Source organism: Takifugu flavidus, chromosome 18 (assembly GCF_003711565.1).
Source record: "Takifugu flavidus isolate HTHZ2018 chromosome 18, ASM371156v2, whole genome shotgun sequence".
In the NCBI taxonomy this organism is placed as follows: domain Eukaryota; kingdom Metazoa; phylum Chordata; class Actinopteri; order Tetraodontiformes; family Tetraodontidae; genus Takifugu; species Takifugu flavidus.
This window is the reverse complement of record NC_079537.1, coordinates 12,057,517-12,084,954: the sequence shown is the minus strand read 5'-3', so window position 1 is coordinate 12,084,954 and position 27,438 is coordinate 12,057,517. Positions and strand designations below refer to the sequence as shown.

Sequence of the window (27,438 nt, the reverse complement as noted above, 5' to 3'; positions counted from 1 at the left end):
TTCACTAAAACCAATATTTACTTAAAAATGTTTCAAAATTAAGCCTGGAGCTGTGTTTAGAGTTAAAGTTCTGGAGCCCGCAGGGGGGCTACGTCCTGGAGCTCCTGCTGCTCCTGCTGCTCCTGTAGCTCCTGCTGCTCCTGGAGCTCCTGCAGCTCCTGGAGCTCCTGCAACTCCTGGAACTCCTGCTGCTCCTGCTGCTCCTGTAGCTCCTGCTGCTCCTGTAGCTCCTGGAGCTCCTGCAACTCCTGGAACTCCTGCTGCTCCTGCTGCTCCTGCTGCTCCTGGAGCTCCTGCTGCTCCTTTTATGTTTCCCCCCAAAAAACAGGAATTCCTCTCCAGCACGTATCACACCTAGCGAGTTTCAGGTCAGCACCACCGCGCGTGCACGTTTGTTATCTGCACCGGTCCCGCTGGTCCGGGTGCGCGCACGCTGCGGTTAGGCCACCAGCGCGCAGGCGCACACGCTTTTACCATGACCCCCACTAAAATGTCAGAAATGAATACAATGGATAGTAAAGAAGGTTTTTGTTTATTTTCTTCTGCAAAAATTATATAGTGATCTACAATGTGATCATTCTGATCAATCGTGCACAAATTGTGACACTAAGTGAGATATAAATGTGCACGTATAAATGTGCACGTTGCCGATGGGGGATTGTTTAAACTACCATATAAACACGTGTGTTGGTTTTTGGTCGCCATTGAAAGGCAGGCGACGACATTTTTGGATTCCTCCTTTATTGATTATTGATTAGCGATTATTGGGTTGACGCCTGTCCAGGTTAAACGGCGCGTGACCCCTTTAAGGCCGAAGCCCCTCCCCCTTCTCTGAGACACGTCATCAGAACCTTCCAAACAAAGATGGCGGCGCCCGGCGGCGTCCTGCTCGTCTTCGCTGTCGTCGCCGTAATTGTCGCTGTGTTTTATGGCGCTGGTCCAGCCGTATCATGGGCGACTGTGGTCCTGCTCGGCCTCATCGGGATGGCGTCGCTCTCGTTGCGGAGGTTGCGCCAGCGGAACGGGGGGACGAACCGGCGAGTGTGCGTCCTGGTGCTGGGCGACATCGGCCGCAGCCCTCGGATGCGCTATCACTCCTTGTCCCTCTGCAAACACGGCTTTAGCGTCACTTTTGTCGGGTTTGTGGGTAAGTCTGTCCCGGATCATGCATTTATCTGTCCCCTGACAGACAGGCGGACATAAAGCACCTTAAAACAATCCTCAACGACCAATATTCGAAGAACCCAGCAAACGGGTTCAGCCTCCATTTGCGCCTCAAATGTTAGAGATCTGTCTCTAAATACTGTTTTTACAGAAACAAAACCACCTGAAGACCTCCTGAAAGAAGATAAAATAAAGATAGTACCCATTACAGAAGTCAAAGGCATTCCAGGTAATAGTTTTGTAAAGGTCAAAACTGCATTAATGATGCGTTTGTCTTGTACTTATGTTGATGATTCAGGTGCATTATTTACTATCCAGGAGTTGTGTCCATGTGCGTGTCAGCACATGACTGAAGTTAAAGTTTTTGACTCTATTGGCTGAGGATGTCCGATATCACCGTGTTGTTGTCTCATCAGGACCAAAGCTTTTCGTCTACATCACAAAGGTGGTTGTTCAGTGTCTTCAGCTCCTCTCGGTGCTGTTGAGAATGGAGCTGCAGTCTCATCTGCTCATGCAGGTATTGGAGGAACGATGACCCTAAACGTTTCTCTCAACAGTGTTGCACGAGACGGCTCCCGCCATCACTGTTTGGAGTAAACATCTGGCGAATTCTGTGATGTTTTAGGTAAAACCAAATTTCTCTCTCCCATGCCAGAATCCTCCGGGCTTACCCAGCATTTCAGTGGCTTGGTTTGTGTGCATCATACGTGGCAGCAGGCTCATCATCGACTGGCATAACTACGGCTACACCATCATGGCCCTGAGCCACGGTCCGAGACACCCGCTGGTCCGGCTGGCAAAGTGGTCAGTCCCGAAGTGCTCATCTTTAAATCATGTCTTCAGACAAACAGTTGTCTTCAAAATAATAACTGTGTTGAAAATTATTAATATTCACTCATTAACGCACATGAGGAACAGTGTATATTCTTTTCCAGATCAAGAAATGATGAAAAAACTATACTATTAAGTTACCATACACTAAGTTTTATCCACTTATTTAAACACACTGTTAAATGTGATACCTTTTTTATTATTTACCGTCGTCTGCAGGTACGAGCACTTCTTCGGCCCTCTGGCTACTCACAGCCTGTGTGTTACTAAGGCGATGAAGGACGACCTACAAAAGAACTGGGGCATCAGGTGGAGTTTCTTTGCTACGATCACATTAAGGTTTCAGCCAACCTGGCTGCCACCTCCTGTCTGAAACAGTAAAAAGGCTGAAAAGCTGAGGGGAAAGGTCAGTTATTGTGGGTCAACGCTTGCAGGGCGACAACTTTGTACGACAGACCAGCCTCCTTCTTCAGGGAGACGCCGTTGGAGGTGCAGCATGAGCTCTTCCTCAGGCTGGCCAACACACATCCTCAGTTCCAGAGCAGCAGGTGAGGAGTTCTGCTGTCGTCTCTTTTGCCCGTCTCTTTAGGAGGAATTAAGGTTTGAGAGTGCACGTCCTGCTCTGACTGGCCCGCTTTGCCTCCTCTAGCTCTGAGCAGGAGGAGGAGACTTTAGAGAAAACGCTCTTCACGGCGCGTGACCTCACGGATGACGCCGTGACCCGGAGGACGAAGCGTCCAGCGCTGCTGATCAGCAGCACCAGTTGGACGGGTGAGGCGGGTCCTGCCTCGTCTGTGTCTCTTTGTTGGCGGCACATTTCAAACTCGTTCTGAGGGGTTTTGCTTTGAAATGTCCTTCTGTGTGGTGCATTTTAAAAACCGTTCATGCTTTTCACCAGTGTGATTCTTGCTTCATATTTATACTCAAATCTCTCTGCTCAGAGGATGAAGATTTCTCGGTTCTGCTGAAGGCGCTGGAAGGTACACGAAGTCTTAAACGTGCTGCTGCTGCGTTGTCCCTGTCTGAACTCAGACGTGCTTGTTTCCGACAGCGTACGAAGGCTTCATCAGAGGAGGAGCTTCGCTGCCGTCTTTAGTCTGTGTGATCACAGGTGAAACTTTGTCAACGTGCCTGAATTTGGGAAGAGCTGAATATGCTCATGTGCCTCCCTTTCACATCGGTTTCCAGGTAAGGGTCCTCAGAAGGAACACTACAGGAGGCAGATTGCTTCTCTGCATCTGCAGCATGTCAACATCTGCACCCCCTGGCTGGAGGCCGAAGATTATCCTGTCCTGCTGGGTAAGAATGGGGTTGTTCCTGTTTGGGTTTGAAAGGCAGAATAAAAGATGTAACGACCAGACTATCTTTGCATGGTCTTGTATCCATGGTGAGATTAAATGCTGTCAGATCTTTCAAGTTTTTTTCTTTATATTGTTTAATTGTGCGTGCAGGTTCAGCCGATCTGGGCGTTTGTCTCCACATGTCGTCCAGCGGTCTGGACCTGCCCATGAAGGTGGTGGACATGTTCGGCTGCTGCCTGCCCGTCTGTGCCATCCACTTCAGCTGGTGAGCTGCCGTTGTAGACCAGGCAGAAACGGGATTATTGGCGATCTTCATGTCTTTCCTCTTCTCTTTAGTTTACATGAACTGGTGAAGCACGAGGAGAACGGACTGGTCTTCAGGGACTCCCAGGAACTTGCAGAACAGCTCAAGGTGTCAAACACAGATCGTAGTAAATCATTGAGGACATGTGTCTATTCGTGTGGAACTGTTTATAGAACTGTACTGTGTGTGTGTGTGGGTGTTTTAGTCTCTGCTATCAGAGTTTCCAAGTTCACAGAGCAAACTGGGCATGTTCAGGAGGAACCTGCGCACCAGCAGAGAGCAGCGTTGGGACGACAACTGGGACCAGACGGTTCTGCCTCTGATCGCTGCTCCCTGACACACATGGTGGCTCCTTCTCTAGACCTTCTCCTCTAATTTGACTTTTCATTGCCAAAGGTTTTTTTTTATGAGATTGTGAATGTACAAAGGACACCTTGATATTTGTAAATACATCTTTATTGTACAACTTTGGTGTGCAGTTGAATCATTTCTATAATGGAGGCCCGGTGGTACGGGAACACATGTCTGACGGCTCCTGTGATCACATGATGTTGGATTCCTGCCTTTTCTGTCACAATCAAAACATCAAGTCAGGACAGTTAAAACATGGACTCGTATTTAGCAACACAAGTGCAACAGAGTTTAAATCAAAGTACCGAGCTGCTGCTTGAAGCCGCCGTATGTCTCCTGCTTCCTGACAGCGGAGCAGATGATGACCTGAGGAGCGGAACATCTCAGGAGGTTTGATAGCAGCTTCATCAAACTAGGGACGACGTCGGGATCATAAACCACATCTGCAACAATGAATTATTATTAAAAGTTTTAAACTAATCTTAGAAGACACTTAGACTTTTTAGCTACATTAGCTCATGAGGGCGAAAGTCACAAAAAGCAAAGCAAACTTCTATGTAGAAGATGCAAGTATTTATGATTCCTGCTCTTATTGATTACTCCATGTGAGAATAATTTATCTACATTCTTTAAAGTCTCAACAGTTCTACAATATAGTGACCTTAACTTATCTTTCTGATGATTCATGCTTTTACTTTAGATTTGTAATCTCTATCAGATTCATTGCATGGTGTAAAATAAGCATCTGCAAGGACAAAGAAATAAATATGTTTTCTTCTTATTTGTTTCATGGCTCCTTCACATCAACTGAGAATGTAATAAGTCAGACCTGCGGCAATGATGACGTCGGCCTCTATCTGCTTTATCTGCTCCTCAGTCACCGCCATCCAGTCTAACTCCTCCACACTGACCAGTGAAGGCGTCTCCTCCATCAGTCCATTCAGCTTGATGTTGGTCCTCAGCCTCTGCAGGACACCAGGGTGACAGTCACTGAAGATGTATCTGCTCGGACGGCAGTAGCGACAGACTGTGATGCCAGTCAGTCCTAAGCCACTGCCCAGCTCCAGAACTGTCCTGCAACCACAAAGGAGAGGGGGGGGGGGGCTAACTTGTGTTTAAGAGAGAGAAAGGAATAAAGTGCTAATCCTCCAAGTAGAGGCAGACCTGTTTGTGAAGATCTCTTGGTGATCCAAAGCCCACTCTGCCAAGTAAAGAGCCGCCTCCCAGGTCACAAGGCCAGTGGTCCCAACTGATATCAACGCGACATTTTCCAACAAGCTAACAGCATCACCACTGGGCTGCAGAACAAAAGCTCCAGTTTTATGTCGGGTCTGATCGGGGTTACACTCAATTACTGGTGGGACTCATTTCCTCTATGTAACTCTGTCACTTATATACACACAGAGTAGTTCCACAGAGAAATCTCTGAGTATGCAGAATCAAAATCAATAAGTACCAGTAAATAACTCTTGTAACACTGAGTTGTGTCTTCTGTTCCAACCACTTCAGCCAGAGCGTCATACAGCTCGTCCAGAGGATCACAGCCTGCAGCCTCCAGCTGTAGAGACACACAAACGTGAAGAGGAACAGCTTGATTATGAGTTTGCAGTAAAACCCTTCCCACAGTTAGCATTTAATGACGACATGCTGACCAAGACCCTTTGGGACTATCTTGTAAGCAATTAAGGAATACTATAGTGCCATATATAGTAGCACCTTTGGCCAAGTAAAAACCACCAACCCTTCTGATGAGCTCAGTGAGGAACATCCTCCTGAACTGGACCGAGGGTGGAAACTTCTGGCACAGAGAGTGAAAACATGTCTGACAGAAGGGGGAAAGATGCAACAATCATCATTTCTTTCGATTCAGGGATGTGTTAGAGGATGACAAAGTGAGCTTGCGTTCGTGTTAACTTACGCATTTCAAGATCTCCGAAATGAGGTCTGATGATTTGTTGCATTCAAGGTGTTTTTCTACGGACTGAAAAATACATCATCCTTAAATTAAATTAAATTCCACAAATGTAATTTTTTAAAGCAACATTTATAAAAACAAGCCCATAAAATACATATACTTTCTGTTTTAATTTCTCATAATCATAATAATTATACATAACGTTAGTTTACATCTTGATAACATGTGTCATTGCATATTCGCTACAGACTTTAAATCGCATTTGCTTACAGTCCAGGGAAACGACACCATACGATTCATAGCGAAAAAGGACTCTTGAAAATTTCGTAAAATAGCACATTTGTTTCCGTATTTATCGTCTAAATAGCGGTACCGCTTTAGGCATTCCATGTTCAACATGTGTACGTTAACATCCGGCGTACTCAAAAAGCGTCACATGCTTTCGAGCGCTGCTGGGTAATGTAGTTTTTAACTTCAAAAAGTATATGGCTTTATTGATATTGCATATGGAGATCTTATAGCATGTCATTGATAATTATTCTTATTCTCATCTACTTAACCGATTTATTCCTTTCGGGGTCACGATAGAAATCAGGAGCCATGTCCCCATTGCTAATTATGTTTGTACTAAAATCATCTTTACTGAGATCACGACAGTGCTCATTTAAAATCTTAAATTATTAAAGTAAGTTAGTAAATTTCAAGTCTTCCTTGAGGACGACAAGACGCATTGTATCCCTGATATTTATCGTGATTACTTGAGTGCATTTTCACCCCGCTCTTTTCTTGCCATGTCACTACTGGATGAGATAAAAACAATCTACAGTTGAGCCACCACCTAATTTCTGCGAAAGAAGCACACAACCAGTGGTGAGGATTCTTATTATTCTTGTTCTTATGCTTATTCTTATTTTGGGGGGTCTGTATTGGGTTATTATTGCACTAATAGTGTATATTGATTGAGTTTCTTATACTGTTGTTTTTATAGCGTCAATGACCAGTAATGTGCCCCATTTTATTTTCATCAGCTTAATAGCATTTTGGACATATAATGTACAAAAAAAAATCGTTATTTTTTAATGTACTCGATTTTAGGGTTGTGTTTTTTGTTTTTTCTACGTTGTTAACGTTCCGATTAATGGGAGCGGTCGAAAAAAGATGAAATATGTTTCTAGCCGGAATGTTTTATGCGCTGGACTATAAACAAATATGGCGTCGCTCTGCACTTAGCTAAAATGTTATCGATGATTTAAATGAAAGGCGAAACCCCGCGTTGGCATTAAAGGAGGTAAGAAACGCAGTCGTTTTTGACTATTGCGATACATTTGCTGCCGTTAAAGGATTATCGTACTGCTGTACTCTTTCATATATCTTGGTTCAGGCTTAGAGATATAAAACCTTAAATATTTACCATAGTTTTAACAAATTCGTAAATCACAAGAATAGAGTTGGGTTTTTTTTATCGACTTTGCTTCACTGTTAATCCTTTATTAATTCAACTGCTTAACAAGGGACGTGTGTTCTTCATATTTTATTTGCTTAAAAGCGTTAACCTACTTCCCTGTTTGCCTATTGATATTTCTGTCACCAATCGCTATTATGCCCAGGGCTTAATACTCTGTTGCCACAACAACAATAGCTTCAAACTCAATATTTGAAGGACATGAAGGTCATTTATCTAGTCCCGTTCTGTTTCATGATGAATTTTGTAAATTGAGTGTCCACCCCGTGATTAAAAGGGATTAAGTTTGGCAAACTTTCAAGTATTTTTATTTTGTTGATTTTGTGTGTACGCTTACTTTTACCCACAAGTTTCCATTAAAAATGTATAGTAGGCTTATTATATTAGTTTTCTTTTTATCATCTTGTTTTGTGTAGTTAATAGTAGTTTCCATGAATGTATATTTTGGAAAAAAGCTGTGCCAATGATCAATATAAAATAGAATCTTTAGATCAGTTAATATAATCTTAGAAATAGAATATAGCTTTTCAGGTTGTATCTAACGAACTGAAAGAGATGCTACACCAAGATGTAGTGATTTATGATTTATGACTTTGGTTTTTAACTGCTACCTTGCAGAGGCAGATGTTGTCTTATGTGTCTTTTTTTTAAATCTTTCACTCAGGTCATTAAAAACACTGCAAAGTAAGCTGAGACAGAAGTCATGGTGCTGAGGATCTTCTTCCCACAGTGCTGTAACCAGGCAGATAGTGGGCTGCTGGTTGGCCACTGGATGCCTGGCCATGATTCTGCTGTGGTGCTGGCCGTGATCCATTACCCATTCATACCTGGACAGGTCAAACAGTACCTCCAGCAGGTCAGGTTAAAGGTTTACGTTATATTGGTGGGGATTAGTATTGTCACAAGTAGTAATTAAGGAGTTAGAATGTATTAGTAGTCTTTTCTCTCTGTTCAACATGGTACTTCTGTTGCAGATGCGTTCCCAAAGTGGTGTTGAGCTGTCAGTATTGGGCTCGTGGAGTATACCTAAAGAGGGTCAGGAACACATGGAAAGCTTCCTGAGAGACCTCAGCACAATCTTTCCTCAGGATTGCTGGCTCCAGCTCAGTCGCACGATTGGCAAGATGGGCTTTAACTGTCACGTCATCTATCAGGATCTGAGTAAGTCTCCTATTTGTGATTATACAGACCTCTGAAGGGAAAAGATCATGTGCGTGTTAGAAAATCTGGGTTGAGTGAAATGTATTTGTCCTCTTGAAAAAGATGGAAGTACAACTTCTTGCAAGGCTGCAAAAAAGAATGGAAAGATCAAGGGATGTGATAGAGAATCAGGGGAAGATAATGAAGAAGAGCTGGGAGACGAGGAGAAGATGATCTTGATCCACTATGAACAGAGGAAGGTGATGCAGTCACAGCTTCACCCCATAGAAGTCCCTGACACAGATCCACCATCGGAGCTGAGAGAGGTACAGACACAGGTGACACGTGAGATGAAGGAGCTTGTTGCTATTTCAACTTTGACTCGTGGTTCTCCAGGTCTTCCAGACGGTGGCCCGCAGCCGACCTCTCTTCTTCCTGGACAGATATGACGATGGGCCGCTGAAGTCGACACACTGGCAGTCTCAAGGTCGAGAAGCGAGCATCATCGTTGAGCTGCTCAAACAGGCCTCTGTACCTTTGTGTCTGCTGATCAGCTGGCTGCTTTCCAAGTGGACCAGGATCTGTAACTTCTCGTGAGAAATGCACAAACCTGCTTTTCCCCAACTGAATGAGTTCCGCACATTTCTATTTGCCATTATCCTCTTCATATCATTTGATTTCAGGGTCTTCAATCTTTATCCGCTGCGCTTCCTGTCCAGTAAACTGTCCACATGTGACCAGTGGAGCTACAGAACCGAACACATGAGGACGCTGAGCTCAGTGAAGCCAGCTGCAGGACACGCTCCCTTCATGAGGTGATGTTGCAGACGTATTTTTGCAGATTTGGAGAGTTGTGACACCTCAGCTCACCTGCCAAAGCTTTCCTCAGACGCACGTTCAGGGTTGACCCTTGTTTAGGTGTGTAAATGGAAAGATTTCTGTCTGTCTGCAGGAAAGCCAACATCTTGGTGTCGCTTCTGGTCGACGTGGCTCTCGGCGTGCTGCTCATGTCATGGCTCTACAGAGACAATCGTATCAGTATCATAGCCAACGCGCTGCTCCCTGCAGCCGACGTAAGTCAGGCCCCACGGGAGGGTTTTTCCTCACTCCAGAAGGTCAAAAATCTTCCACGATAAAGAATGTTTTGTCATTTTAATCTCTAATCCTGGAACTACAGTAGTTAAGTTGCCTCTCGTCGACTGATTAACATCGTCCCAACAATTAATCAATTAAATTCTTTGTCAGCATGTAGCTAAAGAGCTGGAAGAGCTGTTGCAGTGGCTGATGGGGGCTCCTGCAGGGCTGAAGATGAACCGGGCCTTGGACCAGGTCCTTGGACGCTTTTTCCTGTATCACATCCACCTCTGGATCAGTGAGTTGTGCCCTGAATCCTGCACACCAGTGTCCTGTGTTCTCTCTGTGCATGTACAGTGCCTCAGCTAAAGCCTCCTCAATGTAAGTCCTGATGTTAGTCACACATTTGGTTCCTTTTCCAGGCTACATCCACCTAATGTCTCCCTTCATTGAGACCATTCTTTGGTATGGAGGACTGTCTGCGTGCCTGGGCATCACCTTTGCTCTGTCACTGCTGTCTGACATGGTTGCTCTGCTCACCTTCCACATCTACTGCTTCTACGTGTATGGAGCCCGGTGAGCTGGAGCCACATGGGCTGTTTTTCACTCTATGAAATTAATGGTTATGGAGTTTCCACCTGAATCATGAGCACTAAAGTTCTTTCATTCATTTCTTACATAATCATATGCACAAACAGCTGACTTTACCCCAAAATCAAGCGAACATGGATTAGAAAATGTGACCATCGCAGGTCATTTAAAAAAATGCCATAATGAAAGTTGTATGAGTTTTCATGCAGATATTAGTTATTTGCTTCTCCGGAGTTCCAGCAGGGGGCGCAAATGATGGGGCATCATTTTCAATCCATTTAGGTCACAGCAGATGTTTTAACTAGAGCTCTTATTTGACCTATAAGTGAAATTCTTTGTCCAGGCTTCAAACCCAAATAGCAAAAGAGAAGATTTTATCCACTAAACAAAGACAATGACTAAAATGATGGAAGGGCAGTCAAATCTACAAGTATTTTAGACCATAATATGCTGACAGGACCCATCCTAAAGTGCAGATAACTCAAAATGTTACTCGACACAACCATTTTCGGCCATAAATGGACGTCACTGACCCCCCCAAACGGAGTGCACAGTTTCCTGTGAGGAACAAGAAGGAAGTCCAGTGGGTGCAGGAATCAAACTGGATTTAAATGAGACCTCTGATCTGTTAAATCCGCTTTGTCTACAAATAGAAAATGACACTACTGCTCCTATGGTTCAGGAAACCATCCAGAGATCATTTCTAGCAGAATAAATCCTGTTTCTGCAGTGGAAGAGCCGTTTGATTCATTACTGATCTCTATCTAGAAGGGATAGAACCACACATTCACCTCCTGACTCAGCTCTTCTGAAGAGGCTGCTTTGTTTTACGTCACAGTTAAGTGCACCCATGGGTCAGACGGCTTTGTGAAGGCTTAAATTCCTTAAGTTTGCTTTCTGGTCTATTCAGTTGCTTCAGGTTTGATGTGGCTCTGAACATGTGACACAGTGGTCGTGGTTGCTGCATGTCTGACTGCAACATCTCCATGAACCTGCCAAAAGCTGCTCAGGCAGCTTCGCTAATGGTCGCTGCAGCTTTCACTGTTTCAGGATGACCAACCTTTAAAAGCTGAGTTGGTGCTTATGTCCTTGTAGCGCCACCACGAGGCTGCGACGTGTTACAGCATAATCTGTCTGAACGTTCTAAATGCAGTTAGTCTCAGATCACTTAAACGAAACTCTTAATCCTCCCGTGGAGTCCTGTAAGGATTCAGCCAACCTAATTCCCGGTATTGTTGAACCTGAGCCGTGGCGTCGACGTTCATCTCCACAAATGTGAATTTAAATGTGTTTAAATGCTGATAATGGCTGTGGGAGAGTGCGTGGTGCGATGGAAGGCGGCACACTGTTGTATCAGTGTTGGGCACTGGAGGAGGGGGACGATTGCCTAAATTATGCATCTGCTCCAAAGATAGCATCGCTCCTTCGCTCGGGCTGCATATTAAATTATTACCCGCTCTTCTGGTTACATATTTATGCTCCAGCGGCTCTGTGAACACAGGAGCGTATTTAAAGTCAGTCTGAAAAGCTTTGTCAGAGGGCCTCATTAAATCTGTCTCCCTGAACCTAAAAATATCTCTGCCTGACACCACAGCTCACTTTTACTTCAAAGCTTTTCTTCTGCTTCACAGTTGGTTTTAGAAGGATGCTCACGGTAGCTGCTGGGTGCTGCAGCATGTTCATGAGAGCGTGTTTACATTTGATCAATGATGTCTTTATGGTTTTCTCTGGGGTGATTAAAGTGAGCTGCCTACCTCAGATGGGTTTCAGCCCTGAAATGATGTCGGCTGCAGCGTGATTACAGAGAACACGCTGACACGGTTCTTTCTCTTAATCAGAGCAAAGCTAAAAAGAGCTTTGGTCTTCAGTCTTCTTTCTTTGCAGAGCAGAGTAGAATAAGCCTAGTTTATGTTTGGTCCCTGTTGACCTTCACGCTGCGGAAATGCAGCTAATTATTAGCGGCAGCCTAAAGAAGCTGACCCTCACGGGGTGATGCCTTTTTCACCAGTTCCTCTCCATCAGCAGGGATCGTGAAGGGCCACACACACGCACACACACACACACACACACACACACACACACACACGAGCGGCTCGCTGCTGTGTCTGATGCTGGTTTCCTTCTCCCTCTCATGTGCCGCGTGTCTGTCAGGTTGTACTGTCTGAAGATCTACGGCCTCTCGTCTCTCTGGAGGCTCTTCAGAGGAAAGAAGTGGAACGTCCTGCGGCAGAGAGTGGACTCCTGCTCCTACGACCTGGACCAGGTGAAGCCCACACACACACTCAGGGACCGTTGCTGAGGTGCAGCCGCTGACTGCAGCTGTGCTTGTTGCAGCTCTTCATCGGGACTCTGCTCTTCACCATCCTGCTGTTCCTGCTGCCCACCACGGCGCTCTACTACCTGGTCTTCACTCTGGTGAGACAGTTTGTGTGTAAAGATGTTAAACTCCTCACAGCTCTGAGTCAGCGTCGCTCCTGCAGCTGCAGGCGGGATTCTTCTCCATCCAGGTTTGGTTTGATAACCTTCCTAAGACGCACAAATCCAAATGCCTCGGCTCGGAAATAATCCAGTGACAAGATGAACGTTCGGATTTTCCTACTCTTTTATCGAGTTGAGAAAGTTTTGACGGGAGAACTTTCCGCTCTTTTGGATGTTTTATTCATGGAGCGATCAGTGAGTTCTAGAGCAGTAAATGCAGCCTCGGAGCTGATGAGGCGGAGGCCTTCCAGCAGCCTCCGGGAGCAGGACGCCTTTGAAACCATCCGGCATGTGGAAACATTCTGCCGTGGTCGTCAGCCCTGCCAGCTTCTTCAAACATACCAGAGGTCTGGAGGTGGTTGACTGCGGTTTCCACTTCTGTCTCAGCCACAGAAGCCTGCTTGGATTAGACGGTCAGCTCAGTTTCAGATGGAAGATGTTCCAGGGCAGTCTCAGCAAAAACCAGAGGTTTTCCTCAACAATCCGGAAAGCATGGGAACGTGTGAGATTCCCATCCGTGCTTCCTTTAAGCTTTCACCAGGGATGCGCTGTAGCTTAGCGATGCATGTGACCCCCTCCAGACCTGCTGCCTCTATCCTCCCGTCTCCTCTTGTCTTGTGCAGTTGCGGCTGGTGGTGGTGATGTTCCAGGGTGTCCTCCACCTCAGCGTGGACATTATCAACTCTTTCCCTCTGTTCGCCGTCGGCCTCCGTGTGTGCCAACCCTACCGGCTGGCAGGTACTCCTCACAACCCGTTTGTGTTTGTTCTCTTTAATCTGAGACAAAGGACTAAATGTGCTATTCTTTAAATGAACTAATTAATTGAAGACTACTGGTGTTATAACCAGCTGGATTTACAGAAAGATCTGATTACATTTGCATGCTAACAGTTAGCTATAGCCCTGTGGATTATATGCAGTAATAGCACCTTAATAACACCTTATACTGATAAACTTCTCCTTCCTTTTGCTAACGTGTGTGTCGTGACCTCCACAGAGGGTGTGAAGTTCAGGGTGCTGTGTGAGGAGCCTGGAACAGCCCTTCACCTGCTGATGGAGGTGAGACCTCACAAGTGCTGTAGAATACGGAGACTTTAACTTTGGAATCCCGATTGGTGCTCTTCGGTCCGTGTTCGCGCTCGTTGTGAGCTTTGATGTGAGCTTTGATGCGTGTCCCTCCTCAGATCAACCCTCTCAAGTGCAGCGCTGTGGTTCAGCGCTACCGCGTCCCCACCTACAGCTGCTACCCCAAAGATTCCTGGGCAGCTCTGGTCAAGAAGCTGTTTGTCGGGGAGCTGATTTACCCCTGGAGGCACAAAACCACCAAGAGCGACTGAGAGAAGCCAGAGAACAAAATGAATCAAAGGGGAGCGATGGAACATGTGGAGAAGCTGGGGGAACTCTTCTGGGTTTAACTGCATGGACCTTGAGGACCAACATGAGCCACTCGGTCCCAGCAGAAAAGAGCAGCAAACACACAACACCACAAAACCTCAAACCTCCATCAGCAGCAGAAATGAATCTGGCATGTGCTGATTAACCCCTCCCCCTCTGGGGGACGCACACATTCAGGGTTATTTTGTTGATTTATGCTACCTTGATTCTTCACTGCGTTTAAAGTAAATGTGCTTTTTATCCGCCCACCTGTTTTTGACGTTGGGTAATCTTGATATAAAACAAGTGAAAGCTGAAGTACTTGACCACGTTTAAAGTCACTTCTGACACATGTGCAGTTGCCACAGATTAATGTGACCCAACAGAACCACCTTCATCACCGGGTCCTCATTCCTGCTGGGCTTCAGACTCTGCTAGTCAGCTCAGCGCTGCTTCGGTTACACGGTGGTTCTGGGTCACCTCTCACCACTTTAAACCATCACAGGATGCTGCTGCTGCAGCTGTAGCTGCTGCTACTGTAGCTGCTGCTACTGTAGCTGCTGCTGCTACTGTAGCTGCTGCTGCTGTAGCTGCTACTGTAGCTGCTACTGTAGCTGCTGCTGTAGCTGCTGCTACTGTAGCTGCTACTGTAGCTGCTGCTGTAGCTGCTGCTGTAGCTGCTGCTACTGTAGCTGCTACTGTAGCTGCTACTGTAGCTGCTGCTACTGTAGCTGCTGCAGCAGCTGTAGCTGCTACTGTAGCTGCTGCTGTAGCTGCTACTGTAGCTGCTGCTGCTACTGTAGCTGCTGCTGCTGCTACTGTAGCTGCTGTAGCTGCTGCTACTGTAGCTGCTACTGTAGCTGCTACTGTAGCTGCTACTGTAGCTGCTGCAGCAGCTGTAGCTGCTACTGTAGCTGCTGCTGTAGCTGCTGCTGTAGCTGCTGCTACTGTAGCTGCTACTACTGTAGCTGCTGCTACTGTAGCTGCTGCAGCAGCTGTAGCTGCTACTGTAGCTACAGCTGCTGTAGCTGCTACTGCAGCTGCTGCTGTAGCTGCTACTGTAGCTGCTGCTACTGTAGCTGCTGCTACTGTAGCTGCTACTGTAGCTGCTGCTACTGTAGCTGCTACTGTAGCTGCTGCTACTGTAGCTGCTACTGTAGCTGCTGCTACTGTAGCTGCTGCTGCTACTGCAGCTGCTGCTACTGTAGCTGCTGCTACTGTAGCTGCTGTAGCTGCTGCTGCTACTGTAGCTGCTGCTGTAGGTGCTGCTGTAGCTGCTGCTACTGTAGCTGCTGCAGCAGCTGTAGCTGCTACTGTAGCTGCTGCTGTAGCTGCTGCTGTAGCTGCTGCTACTGTAGCTGCTACTACTGTAGCTGCTGCTACTGTAGCTGCTGCAGCAGCTGTAGCTGCTACTGTAGCTGCTGCTGTAGCTGCTGCTGTAGCTGCTGCTACTGTAGCTGCTACTACTGTAGCTGCTGCTGCTACTGTAGCTGCTGCTACTGTAGCTGCTGCTACTGTAGCTGCTGCTGCTGTAGCTGCTGCTGTAGCTGCTGCTGTAGCTGCTACTGTAGCTGCTGCTACTAGAGGGAAGAAAGATTCTATAAATAGCTGCAGCGCGGTGATCAAACGTCCAACTGTGATGCAGTTACATAAACTGACACTTCAGAACACAAAAGGCGATTTTATGATGCAGCTGTTACAATCTACTAACACGAGTCAACAAATCCAGAGTTTTACTGCACTAAGCTTGAATATCATTAATCATAATTTTAATTACTGGACATTTATTTTAAAATTTATTTATTCTAAATGTTATTTCTGTCAAAATTAAAATACTTTACTGAAATTACTTGACTTGTAGAGAGAGATGAACAAATTCAGATTTTAGTTTGTTGGATTTATATTTCTACTATTATTGTTGTGCCTTTCCTGAGTTTTTAATCAATTTTGTCTGATTTCTCTTTTAATAAGCTCATTATTAGATCCATCAAAGGTGAACATTACATTTGCCAACGCTGGTTTGTGTCACTATAACGATCAAATTGGATTTTACATTACAGTGTTGAACATAGAATGTTTTTAATAATAGCTTTATTTATTGATCCCAGTTCAGTTCTTGAAATGTAATCTTTTTGTGTGTTTCTACCTTTTTCATCAGTCTTATTTCTTCATTGTTAAAGATTTTAATGCTCTCATTTTGAATTGAATTACTTATTAAAATCATTAAACCTCAATTTGGTTGTTTTGTTTATTTAAAAGAATAGTCCACGATGTTAAAATCTTATTTCTTGCAGGAATTGAGACATATTTATTCATCATTTTCAATCCTTTTCACACAAAATACCACAAAACCGATTTTCCCCCAAAGTCCAGCTAAATTGTCCATTATTTATCTGTGTCCTAACTTCATCTACCTGGTGGGAAACCCCCCTTAGGGCCGATGTTTCTGGTAGATAATGAGATTTCTTTGTCTTTGTTCTGGATGGATTCTGTGAGAAGTGAATCATCTTTGTTTCCCACCTTCTCGCCATCTGCTTGTTGTTGACAGCGAGCGTTGATGGACAGCTCGCTCAGCCAATCAGCGCCGCCACTAGTCTCCGTGCGGCGCCGGGGTCCAATCGCGGGGGGCCTGGGCGGGGCTTGCGTCGCTAGGGCGGGAACCTGGAGGAGGCAGGAGCAGATCTGACAGCAGCGATTCTCGTCTGTGCTGCGACACCGACCAGTGCAGCTGTGATTAGGACCCATTATAACGGAGAGAAATGGAAGGTCCGTGAACTGCGATCGAAATTCTGACTGGACGCAAGCATGTCGAGCCGTTGTGATCGCAGCTGCAGATATCGGCATTTTGGGGACATCCCGCGGTGAGGGGGCCTGGAAATTACACGGACATTACAAGTTGAGCTCAGGCTAGCTGAGTTAGCCATTAGCTTTTGTACTCTAACACTCTTGTTTTTTTGCGTGGGGTGGTCTGGTTAAAAGCACGGGCAGCGTTAAACGAGGCCCGGTGTGGAGCTGCGTAGCTTAGCATAACGTTGCTTTGTCGTTAAAATACAGTCTTTTCTGGTGACTGTTTTGGTCATGTTGGCAGCATTGGTCATAGCTAAGCTAGCTGGCACAGCCAGCACTAGCTTGTTGTTCCCTTGCTAACTTGGCCAGAAAGCTTCTTTGGGAACGTAAATTTAAAAAGAAAAACACGCAGTTTAATTGTTTTTGCGAGTCAGTGTCGGTGATGACGTATAATAATCTCAGCACGGTTATATGTGGATAAAGTGCAGAGTTTTAACAGGCAGCGGCAGCATTACTACAACTGTTTCAAACAATGAGCTTGTTTTTCTTCCTCACATAGACATCCCGTCCACATCCATCCTCCCTTACTGTGCTTTTTCCTCTTCTACCGACGCTAATCCGCTGTTAGGACGATGGCTCTTGGGCTCCGACAGGAATCTTAGACCGTTCTTACCTATTTATAACCTGTCAGTCACTGGTTTGATGGACACGACCAGTTGTTGACATCAGATTTGTCCCCTGCTGAGCATCACTTGTGTCCAAACTATTCCCATTCTTGTCTTTGGGGGGGAGGATGCGTCCCATTTCTGGAACACATTTTTGGTATCTGCTGAAGATTTTAGTGTAAAAAAAACCAAAGAACCTTTGATACTCAACTAAAGAGTGAATGGGATAAGGGACGTTGCTTTTGGGGTGGTTTTTACGACAACATCCGGGGTGGGAGTGCGGTGCCCGTCCCCCTGCAGGCAGGAAGAGTTTGCAGCCCCCCACCTGTGTTTTTGCCGCCCCTGGTGTGGGTCAGGATGGGCAGCCAGGGCAGCCCGGTCAAGAGCTACGACTACCTGCTCAAGTTCCTGCTGGTTGGCGACAGCGACGTGGGCAAAGGGGAGATCCTGGACAGCCTGCAGGACGGCTCGGCCGAGTCCCCGTACGCCTACAGCAGCGGTGAGTCCCTCTGCTCGCTCCGCTGGAACATGCAGTGCACGTTCCACGCACGGCTGAGCTCCTCAGGTGTTATTGGGTGTAATTAGCATATGGCTAAAGCTACCAGTTTACATGAGTCATAGAATACTTACATTAGCGTAGCTGCCTATAGATGTCGGAGTCTGTGGCCCCGTCACATGTGGTTCTTGGGCTTCGCTCTGAATATTTCTTATGCCAGGAACGGCTAATATGGAGGATATTTGCGGAGTTCTGGGATTAAACTGGTTGATAATGATAATTTCCTGATTAAAAAATGAGTCACAATCTTCAATGAATTTTAAAAGTCAATCATCTTTATTTTATAACAAGTATCTCCTACATAAATGAGCCGGTTTGACCCAGAATTTAATTTAAAAAAAAGGGAGATTCACATCTATATGTATTATAAACGGCTATTTTAGGGCTGTTTCATGAATGCTTTTAATATTCGTCTCTTGGGCGGCGGCGTGCTGAGACGACCCATTCTGGAGGAACTTTATCTCCGGATTAACTGTTGCCGTTTACACAGAATCTCGGAGTCATTTGATAAATTTGAGCTGGGATTAAACGGCGCCGCTGGAAGACGTCGCGTTTATCAGAGCGCTGCGCTGCTCCTGATGGGGGATTAGAAACAGATCGTCTCCTCAGGCCGCCGCCGAGATCCGTCACCGACGATTCCCCGAGGAAGCGGCGTTCCTGGAAAACTCATGAGTCAGCACAGTCAGCCCTTTTCACCCCAGGTCCCTAGAGTGTGTGTGTGTGCGTGCGTGTGTGTGCGTCACGAGTCGCTACTTTCCTTAAACGATGGATCAAACACTTTCTTCAACCACCAAAGTGCAACGGAATGCAGATAAACGTGCTTTAGCATGCACACGCACGTGCGCAGAAGCCTCACTCTTGATTTCCAGCCCCGTGGCGAGGGCAGGTCAACTCGGAGGGAATGGGAACGCTGGCGACGAGCCGGAATATTCGGGGCGCTGAGAATCGGGACGGACGGCAGATCCGAAGGCCGTCGGTGATCGTGGCCCTAATTGGTCACGGATCACCATCTCTAATCTCGGGGAGGTGTGAAGGTGCGCTGTGGGCGGAGCCTGGAGCGCCGCCAGCAGGAATCTGGAAAGTCTGCAGCTTTTCTGCGTCCGGCAGCGGTGGAATATTCCCCGGGGCTCCGGCAGCTTCCCGCCTCCATTGTTCCTTTGTGGCTCCGGACACTGGCGGCAGCTGTCGCAGCGTGCACGTTCGCTCCGAGGGGGGTTCACCTGCATGACAGGAACCATCCGGCCCGACTCATCCCAGTGACAAACGTATGTTCAATTCACTGGATTCTCCAAAATGTCCGAGTCTGGATTAGAGACGCCTGTTTTCGGGGTGTGTGAGCAGCTGATGATGATGATGAGATATCAGAGGAGACCTGGGGACCAGCAGAGAGGACGCGCTCCCTCCTGGCCTCAGATCAGCTCTGTGGCTCAGCAGCAGCTTCGCGTTGCCTGGAAAATTGGAAGCGATTGGTGATGTTGTTAAGCAGCACATGCTGATGCACGTGTGTGTGTTTGTGTGTGTGTGTGTGTGAGCGGGGCTGAGAGATGGTCTCCCTCCATTGGTCCTTTGCCAGGAGGCTTCCAGGAAAAGTGCTGTTGATTTACTGGGTACACGGATGGGCCCAGTTCTGTTCAACGCACCTCAACACAACTGTTGCGTTCACTGACACCACGGCTGAATATAACAGCTCCTCTATTAGGCCTCAGGTTCTACCACCTCTGTGAGGACCACAGGGACCTGGAGCAGACACGAAGAGGCGCAGCAGGTTGTAGCAGTCAGACTGGTTTGTCTGAGGTGCCCAGCAACAAACCAGTTAGCCGCCTGCCCCCCCCTCCCCCTCCCCCAAGAGCTCAACCATAAACACTGAACTTTTTTAACGGTGTAACTGTTTGGTGTTGACACACGTACAGAGAGGCGTGAGGGCGCTAGCATCGACGCTAACGAGACATTTTCGGCTGCTGCTGCGTCCAGACGTTTCCAAAGCAGAAGTTAACGTTAGGGCAAAAGCACGGGTGCTCCTGCGGCGCCCACTGCTGGCAGGGATCTGAGCAGCAGCTGTAGCGCCACAAACCCAGAGGAGAACCGGAAATTTCTGCCCCAGTTTAGTTGAAGTGGCTGAAACAGACGCGAGTTGTTGTTGTTTGCTTTATGTTGCCTCCTTTCACCCACTTTGTCCAGGAATTGACTACAAAACCACAACCATCCTTCTAGACGGGAGGAGAGTAAAGCTGGAGCTTTGGTGAGAGCACACACACACACACACACACACACACACACCGTGCTGCATGAATCAGCCGCTGCTGTCAGGATAATCAGACTTTGGCAGCAGCCATCGCAGCAGCAGCTACAGCAGCATCAACAACAGCAGCAGCTACAGCAACAACAACAGCAGCAGCTACAGTAGCAGCTACAGTAGCAGCACTACAGTAGCAGCAGCTACAGCAGCAGCAGCTACAGTAGCAGCAGCTACAGTAGCAGCAGCAGCTACAGTAGCAGCAGCTACAGCAGCAGCAGCTACAGTAGCAGCTACAGCAGCAGCTACAGCAGCAGCAGCTACACAGCACAGCAGCTACAGTAGCAGCAGCTACAGTAGCAGCAGCTACAGCAGCAGCAGCAGCTACAGTAGCAGCAGCTACAGCAGCAGCAGCAGCTACAGTAGCAGCAGTAGCTACAGCAGCAGTAGCTGCAGCAGCAGCTACATAGCAGCAGCAGCTACAGTAGCAGCAGCTACAGTAACAGCAGCTACAGAAGCAGCAGCTACAGCAGCAGCTACAGCAGCAGCAGCTACACAGCAGCTACAGTAGCAGCAGCAGCTACAGTAGCAGCAGCTACAGTAGCAGCAGCTACGTAGCAGCAGCTACAGCAGCAGCAGCTACAGTAGCAGCAGCAGCTACAGTAGCAGCAGCTACAGTAGCAGCAGCTACAGCAGCAGCAGCAGCTACAGTAGCATAGCAGCAGCTACAGTAGCAGCAGCAGCAGCAGCTACAGCAGCAGCAGCAGCTACAGTAGCAGCAGCAGCAGCTACAGCAGCAGCAGCAGCTACGCAGCAGCAGCAGCTACATAGCTACAGCAGCAGCAGCTACAGCAGCAGCAGCTACAGCAGCAGCAGCAGCAGCTACAGTAGCTACAGCAGCAGCAGCTACATAGCTACAGCACAGCAGCTACAGCAGCAGCTGGAATCAGGTTCTTGTTTATGCTACTGAATGATCATCATGTTTCTGCCCTCAGGGACACGTCAGGACAGGGGAGGTTCTGCACCATCTTCCGCTCTTATTCCCGCGGGGCTCAGGTAAGACTCTAACCCCCCCCCCCCCCACACACACACACACCCACACACACACAGAGTAACATGTGTGTGAGTGTGTGTGTGTAACGTGACACACAACCTGCTCCACGTGGGTGCGTCTCTGCAGGGCATCCTGCTGGTGTACGACATCACAAACCGCTGGTCGTTCGACGGGATCGACAGGTGGATCAGAGAGATCGATGAGGTGAGGCTTCATTATCTGGTGTGGATTATTGTGTTCAGCTTCTCTTATTGGGGCTTTCCTGACTAACACAGAAAGGATATCCGTGTGTATGTGTGTGTGTGGGGGTGATATTTTTGGCCTGTGGAATGCAGGTTTTAGCCGGGTCTTTCCTGCTCCACCTCAGATGTGCCAGGCTCAGAAACATTTTTAAACACTCCAGACGGAGGGTTCAGCTGTTCAGTCATCACATCTCACTTAACGTTGTTTATTATTTATCGACATCCTTTTAATCAAGACAAACGTGTTCATATGTAGCCTAGCATACTTTGATAGCGTTAGCATTAGCCACCCTCAGTCTTTTTTGATTATCTCGTTCCTTCTTCACTGGTGCTGAAGGTTCTGAGAGTATTTCGGTGGTGAGGAACGTCTCTCTTTTTTTCCCAGCATGCTCCGGGTGTGCCGCGGATCCTGGTGGGCAACCGCCTGCACCTGGCCTTCAAACGGCAGGTTCCCACCGAGCAGGCGCGCGCCTACGCCGAGAAGAACGGGATGACGTTCTTCGAGGTGAGTCCGCTGTGCAACTTCAACGTCATCGAGTCGTTCACCGAGCTGTCGCGCATCGTGCTGATGCGGCACGGCATGGAGAAGTTCTGGAGGCCCAACAGAGGTGAGCTCACGGGGCGCCGAACACGCACGCTCCCGCCTGGACTCTGTCGTCATGGTAACCCCCCGGGGCGTTTTCCTCCGCAGTCTTCAGCCTGCAGGACCTCTGCTGCAGGGCCATCGTGTCGTGCACGCCGGTCCACCTCATCGACAAGCTGCCGCTGCCCGTCGCCATCAAGTCGCACCTCAAGTCCTTCTCCATGGCCAACGGCATGAACGCGGTCATGATGCACGGGCGCTCGTACTCGCTGGCCAACCCCGCCGGCGGCTCCAAGGGCAACAGCCTGAAGCGCACCAAGTCCAGCCGCCCGCCTCAGAGCCCCCCGCAGAACTGCACCCGCAGCAACTGCAAGATCTCCTAACCGGGGGGTCGGGCGGGAGACGGGAGATGTTTCAACGGGCGTCTGACCTGGATGAAGGAGTCGACGCCGCCTTCCTGAGGACGGGGGAGGGGCCCGAGGCCGCGCCACTACCGGGCCCAGCAACACCGGAGCGTCCTGTCCCCCCCCGGGCTGCTGGAGCCACGGCATGTACAGAAACGCGTCCGTGGCGTGGACTCCGGCGAGCGTCGCTGAAATCCCCTCACTTTCTCACTTTCCCGTCTGTTTCCACCTCCACCGTTCTGTCCGCGCTCCCGCGCTCTCGCCACTGAGCGACCCGATAAGCTACTGACCAAGACACTAAGGACAGCTGGCGTTGCTCCTCAGCCGGGCCTTTTCACCGGCCGACTGAAGGTTCCTGAGATCCCAGAAGGTCAAAGGTGAAGCGCCCCTCCCCCGCCACTGACGTGCCTTCAGTTTCCTTTTTTCCCGGGACGCGGACGGAACATCAAACACTTTTCTTCGAGCACTAATATCAGAGCGCACGTATGAGCCAGATCCACTGCTAACCAGTCCACGCGGCCGCCTACTCTGACCTGGGATCCGGGGATGCTTGTTGCCATGGTTACCGGTCTTTTAAAGTCTGGTCCCCCAACAACCAGAGAACAGCGAGAACATCAGGAGGCCTGACACGAGCGCTGCTTTACCTGACCTGTCCTTTTGATCCCAGTGGATTCTGGGACTTGTAGTTTGGAGATGAGCTCCTTCTTTCTCTTCCTGTTCACTCTCTCGACACCTCACCTGTCCGGTCACACCTGAGTCCAAGCACAATACACACACACACACACACACACAGAGTAACACGTGTGTGAGTGTGTGTGTGTAACGTGACACACAACCTGCTCCACGTGGGTGCGTCTCTGCAGGGCATCCTGCTGGTGTACGACATCACAAACCGCTGGTCGTTCGACGGGATCGACAGGTGGATCAGAGAGATCGATGAGGTGAGGCTTCATTATCTGGTGTGGATTATTGTGTTCAGCTTCTCTTATTGGGGCTTTCCTGACTAACACAGAAAGGATATCCGTGTGTGTGTGTGTGTGTGTGGGGGGGGTGATATTTTTGGCCTGTGGAATGCAGGTTTTAGCCGGGTCTTTCCTGCTCCACCTCAGATGTGCCAGGCTCAGAAACATTTTTAAACACTCCAGACGGAGGGTTCAGCTGTTCAGTCATCACATCTCACTTAACGTTGTTTATTATTTATCGACATCCTTTTAATCAAGACAAACGTGTTCATATGTAGCCTAGCATACTTTGATAGCGTTAGCATTAGCCACCCTCAGTCTATCTCGTTCCTTCTTCACTGGTGCTGAAGGTTCTGAGAGTATTTCGGTGGTGAGGAACGTCTCTCTTTTTTTCCCAGCATGCTCCGGGTGTGCCGCGGATCCTGGTGGGCAACCGCCTGCACCTGGCCTTCAAACGGCAGGTTCCCACCGAGCAGGCGCGCGCCTACGCCGAGAAGAACGGGATGACGTTCTTCGAGGTGAGTCCGCTGTGCAACTTCAACGTCATCGAGTCGTTCACCGAGCTGTCGCGCATCGTGCTGATGCGGCACGGCATGGAGAAGTTCTGGAGGCCCAACAGAGGTGAGCTCACGGGGCGCCGAACACGCACGCTCCCGCCTGGACTCTGTCGTCATGGTAACCCCCCGGGGCGTTTTCCTCCGCAGTCTTCAGCCTGCAGGACCTCTGCTGCAGGGCCATCGTGTCGTGCACGCCGGTCCACCTCATCGACAAGCTGCCGCTGCCCGTCGCCATCAAGTCGCACCTCAAGTCCTTCTCCATGGCCAACGGCATGAACGCGGTCATGATGCACGGGCGCTCGTACTCGCTGGCCAACCCCGCCGGCGGCTCCAAGGGCAACAGCCTGAAGCGCACCAAGTCCAGCCGCCCGCCTCAGAGCCCCCCGCAGAACTGCACCCGCAGCAACTGCAAGATCTCCTAACCAGGGGGGTCGGGCGGGAGACGGGAGATGTTTCAACGGGCGTCTGACCTGGATGAAGGAGTCGACGCCGCCTTCCTGAGGACGGGGGAGGGGCCCGAGGCCGCGCCACTACCGGGCCCAGCAACACCGGAGCGTCCTGTCCCCCCCCGGGCTGCTGGAGCCACGGCATGTACAGAAACGCGTCCGTGGCGTGGACTCCGGCGAGCGTCGCTGAAATCCCCTCACTTTCTCACTTTCCCGTCTGTTTCCACCTCCACCGTTCTGTCCGCGCTCTCGCCACTGAGCGACCCGATAAGCTACTGACCAAGACACTAAGGACAGCTGGCGTTGCTCCTCAGCCGGGCCTTTTCACCGGCCGACTGAAGGTTCCTGAGATCCCAGAAGGTCAAAGGTGAAGCGCCCCTCCCCCGCCACTGACGTGCCTTCAGTTTCCTTTTTTCCCGGGACGCGGACGGAACATCAAACACTTTTCTTCGAGCACTAATATCAGAGCGCACGTATGAGCCAGATCCACTGCTAACCAGTCCACGCGGCCGCCTACTCTGACCTGGGATCCGGGGATGCTTGTTGCCATGGTTACCGGTCTTTTAAAGTCTGGTCCCCCAACAACCAGAGAACAGCGGGAACATCAGGAGGCCTGACACGAGCGCTGCTTTACCTGACCTGTCCTTTTGATCCCAGTGGATTCTGGGACTTGTAGTTCGGAGATGAGCTCCTTCTTTCTCTTCCTGTTCACTCTCTCGACACCTCACCTGTCCGGTCACACCTGAGTCCAAGCACAATATACACACACACACACACACACCGTCACACAAACTACCAGAGTGATGATCCATCCCAGATTCATCATGATTTGTGTAAATATGAAAGTAGAGCTGGAGAACAGTCAAGACAATCACCAGTGCTTATTGTGGTCAATTGAAGAGACAAATATGAATATTTTTGTCTGTAGCTGTTTTTTTAGAATGTTATTTAAAGATTCTGCGTTGGTGTCTGGAGATTTTCTCTCTTTTACTGAGTCACGAGCTAAATATTGAAAACATTATTTCTCACTGATTTTGGGTGGGACGTCACCTGAATGACCTCGTGCCAACCGTTCACGCCACTGTACATACGACGCTTTTGCTCTTCGGTCTTTGACTCGCTGGCCCGCGGATGCAGTAACGTGTTGCCAGGACGTTCAGGGATGGGATGGCAGAGATGCGTGGCGACGGTCGTTACAGCACTGCTGACGACTTTAAGGACCAAACCGCCTCGTTTTTTTTTTTAGCTTTCGATTTTAGACTCCGTGGATGATCTTGTGCAATTTTTAAGCGACACGTGAAATAACAGAGAGGGTTTAACATTAAAGGATGCGTTCACGAATGTTTTCTGCTCTTTTATGGATCCTCTGAGCTGCAGTTCAGACGTTGTTTTTTAAAGATGGATGTTGAATATCGGTTGAATCCCGGCTGCTGCTTGTTGCTGCTGCGCCTGTCAGGTTGTAGAACGCCGCCTGCCCCGTCCGTCAGACACGAGCAGCTCGTCCCAACTGCAGGAAACTGGGGCGTCCCATGTTTCCGTGCTGCGTTCAGGCTCCGATGCTGGTTCGGTGTGTGACGCCGGGCGGCTTGTTGAGCATGGAAGCGCTCTGACTGGTTCTCCTGCAGGAGCCGCGTCTCTCCCACCTCTGCAAGCTGCCCCGTGATTCATAGCTTCTGAATAATAGATGCTCCTGCTGGAGCGGGAGAAGGCTTCTCAGGATGCTGTTTTACCCTCCACTCCACCATAGGAAGCCCAGCAGGCCCCTCGCCGCCACCTCTCGTCCTCCTCGCCATCTCTCATTGTTTCCTGAGATTCAAATGAGCTGCTGATCATGATCAGACTCCACTCTGCTGAAGCTGCCTGATCTTTTTCCACTATTTCAGAATGTCAGGTATCTTAATGAAGCGACCAGTTCAACGTCATGTGAACATGGAAACGCGGGGCTCGTGATCGGGGGGGGCGGGGCTTTATGATGCTTTTCACCACCTCATTTAAAATACTTTGGCAGCAGTGATTAGCAAGTATGCTAACATGCTAAATATGTTTGTGGAGTTGCAGCTTGACTGAAAGCTAACGGAAACGTCAACTTCAGAATAAAATAGTGATTAAAAAAAATCAGAGGTGGTCAAATAATGATGTTATTTTTGTACTAGCTTGATAAACAGTGCAGGTCTGGTCCGTTCAGGAGGGTGAAGAAGGGGGATCTCAAGCCGATGAGATGGCTCATGTTGTGCGTGTGGATTTAGTTGAGAGTTCCATCGCTGTGATGATGTCAGGTGGCTTTTGTTGCCGCAGCCACACCCTGGCTGGCTGTAATATTCGATTTTTACATCCAGTCCCAGTTTTAAAACTCCTATTTGCTTCTTCAGGTTATGTCTGTGTTAATTGTCTGTGTATGTTAACCTTTTGTATATTTTATTCTTTTTTTTTTAAATTGTAGAAATGTTATCAGGGGTGGAAGGTTCAGTGCTTATTTCCAGTGTTTGGGGGATTTGACTTGTATAAGAAAACACTATTATTTTGGCTAAAGCTGCTGAGTTTATTAGAACAAGTTTGTGTGTGTGTGCGCGTGCGGGCGTGTGCGTTTTCTCCAGTCCAGTCTGGTTTTCCTTTTTTTTTTTTTTTAAATTATTGATTGTACAGGAAAGGGTGTGAAGAGGAAGATTTTGCCACAATAAAATTATTGAAGCCTGTGTTGTTGATTATTCTGTTGATTATTCTGCCATCTAGTGGACAGATCGACACATGCAGGAGAAAAACAGGATATACGCTACTGTATAATATTATTTTTAAATTATATTCATCGTCATGTCGACTACGATATTTCACCAAGCAAAGGTGGTGCGTTAATGTACAACTGGGAAAATTGTCGTGTTTTGTTTAAATGTAGAAAATGATTGACGTTGAAAAACGCGCATAACCGGAAATTCCTCGGTGTTCATGAGCGTGACCGAAGTCGCCTTTA

The 27,438-nt window shown here is 48.3% G+C and overlaps 5 protein-coding genes and 1 non-coding gene across 8 annotated transcripts; 5 read left to right on the top strand and 1 right to left on the bottom strand.

The window, feature by feature from the left end:
* Nucleotides 1-202: 202 nt before the first annotated feature.
* alg1 (ALG1 chitobiosyldiphosphodolichol beta-mannosyltransferase) lies at nucleotides 203-4,066 on the top strand. 2 transcript variants are annotated; one of them, XM_057014439.1, is made up of 13 exons: nucleotides 203-1,147; nucleotides 1,316-1,393; nucleotides 1,581-1,681; nucleotides 1,820-1,968; nucleotides 2,215-2,304; nucleotides 2,430-2,543; nucleotides 2,645-2,766; nucleotides 2,937-2,975; nucleotides 3,047-3,106; nucleotides 3,184-3,294; nucleotides 3,447-3,561; nucleotides 3,633-3,708; nucleotides 3,806-4,066. In XM_057014439.1, exons 1-13 carry the CDS (start codon nucleotides 865-867, stop codon nucleotides 3,935-3,937), a joined length of 1,470 nt encoding a protein of 489 aa, XP_056870419.1. In that variant the 5' UTR covers nucleotides 203-864; the 3' UTR covers nucleotides 3,938-4,066. The 2 variants fall into 2 exon arrangements, with proteins under 2 accessions (XP_056870419.1, XP_056870420.1); XM_057014440.1 differs by lacking the exon at nucleotides 203-1,147 and having other exon boundaries at nucleotides 1,483-1,681.
* eef2kmt (eukaryotic elongation factor 2 lysine methyltransferase) lies at nucleotides 4,039-6,304 on the bottom strand. Of its 2 annotated transcripts, none has more exons than XR_008947037.1 (8): nucleotides 6,137-6,304; nucleotides 5,870-5,932; nucleotides 5,693-5,773; nucleotides 5,408-5,509; nucleotides 5,116-5,249; nucleotides 4,781-5,025; nucleotides 4,257-4,696; nucleotides 4,039-4,168 (listed from the first exon to the last, which is right to left on the bottom strand). XR_008947037.1 is itself a non-coding variant. In XM_057014442.1 (8 exons), exons 1-8 carry the CDS (start codon nucleotides 6,263-6,265, stop codon nucleotides 4,056-4,058), a joined length of 1,005 nt encoding a protein of 334 aa, XP_056870422.1. In that variant the 5' UTR covers nucleotides 6,266-6,302; the 3' UTR covers nucleotides 4,039-4,055. The 2 variants fall into 2 exon arrangements, 1 of the variants encoding a protein (XP_056870422.1); XM_057014442.1 differs by having other exon boundaries at nucleotides 4,257-4,394; nucleotides 6,137-6,302.
* Nucleotides 6,305-6,998: 694 nt separating this feature from the next.
* pigq (phosphatidylinositol glycan anchor biosynthesis, class Q) lies at nucleotides 6,999-14,302 on the top strand. Its single transcript, XM_057014438.1, has 14 exons — nucleotides 6,999-7,154; nucleotides 7,993-8,184; nucleotides 8,303-8,489; nucleotides 8,592-8,794; nucleotides 8,865-9,061; nucleotides 9,152-9,283; nucleotides 9,421-9,541; nucleotides 9,714-9,840; nucleotides 9,965-10,118; nucleotides 12,285-12,396; nucleotides 12,468-12,548; nucleotides 13,235-13,349; nucleotides 13,608-13,669; nucleotides 13,795-14,302. Exons 2-14 carry the CDS (start codon nucleotides 8,032-8,034, stop codon nucleotides 13,945-13,947), a joined length of 1,797 nt encoding a protein of 598 aa, XP_056870418.1. The 5' UTR covers nucleotides 6,999-7,154; nucleotides 7,993-8,031; the 3' UTR covers nucleotides 13,948-14,302.
* A 1,204-nt stretch (nucleotides 14,303-15,506) lies between these two features.
* On the top strand, nucleotides 15,507-15,646 carry LOC130515609 (small nucleolar RNA SNORA17). Its single transcript, XR_008947224.1, has one exon. It is a non-coding gene; the product is annotated as a small nucleolar RNA SNORA17 (small nucleolar RNA).
* Nucleotides 15,647-16,643: 997 nt separating this feature from the next.
* On the top strand, nucleotides 16,644-23,285 carry LOC130515578 (ras-related protein Rab-40C). Its single transcript, XM_057015920.1, has 6 exons — nucleotides 16,644-17,935; nucleotides 20,171-20,231; nucleotides 21,221-21,281; nucleotides 21,406-21,483; nucleotides 21,907-22,129; nucleotides 22,213-23,285. The coding sequence occupies exons 1-6, from the start codon at nucleotides 17,794-17,796 to the stop codon at nucleotides 22,485-22,487; spliced, it is 840 nt and encodes a 279-aa protein (XP_056871900.1). The 5' UTR covers nucleotides 16,644-17,793; the 3' UTR covers nucleotides 22,488-23,285.
* A 12-nt stretch (nucleotides 23,286-23,297) lies between these two features.
* LOC130515579 (ras-related protein Rab-40C-like) lies at nucleotides 23,298-27,166 on the top strand. The gene is made up of 3 exons (XM_057015921.1): nucleotides 23,298-23,449; nucleotides 23,869-24,091; nucleotides 24,175-27,166. The coding sequence occupies exons 2-3, from the start codon at nucleotides 23,974-23,976 to the stop codon at nucleotides 24,447-24,449; spliced, it is 393 nt and encodes a 130-aa protein (XP_056871901.1). The 5' UTR covers nucleotides 23,298-23,449; nucleotides 23,869-23,973; the 3' UTR covers nucleotides 24,450-27,166.
* Nucleotides 27,167-27,438: the final 272 nt, after the last annotated feature.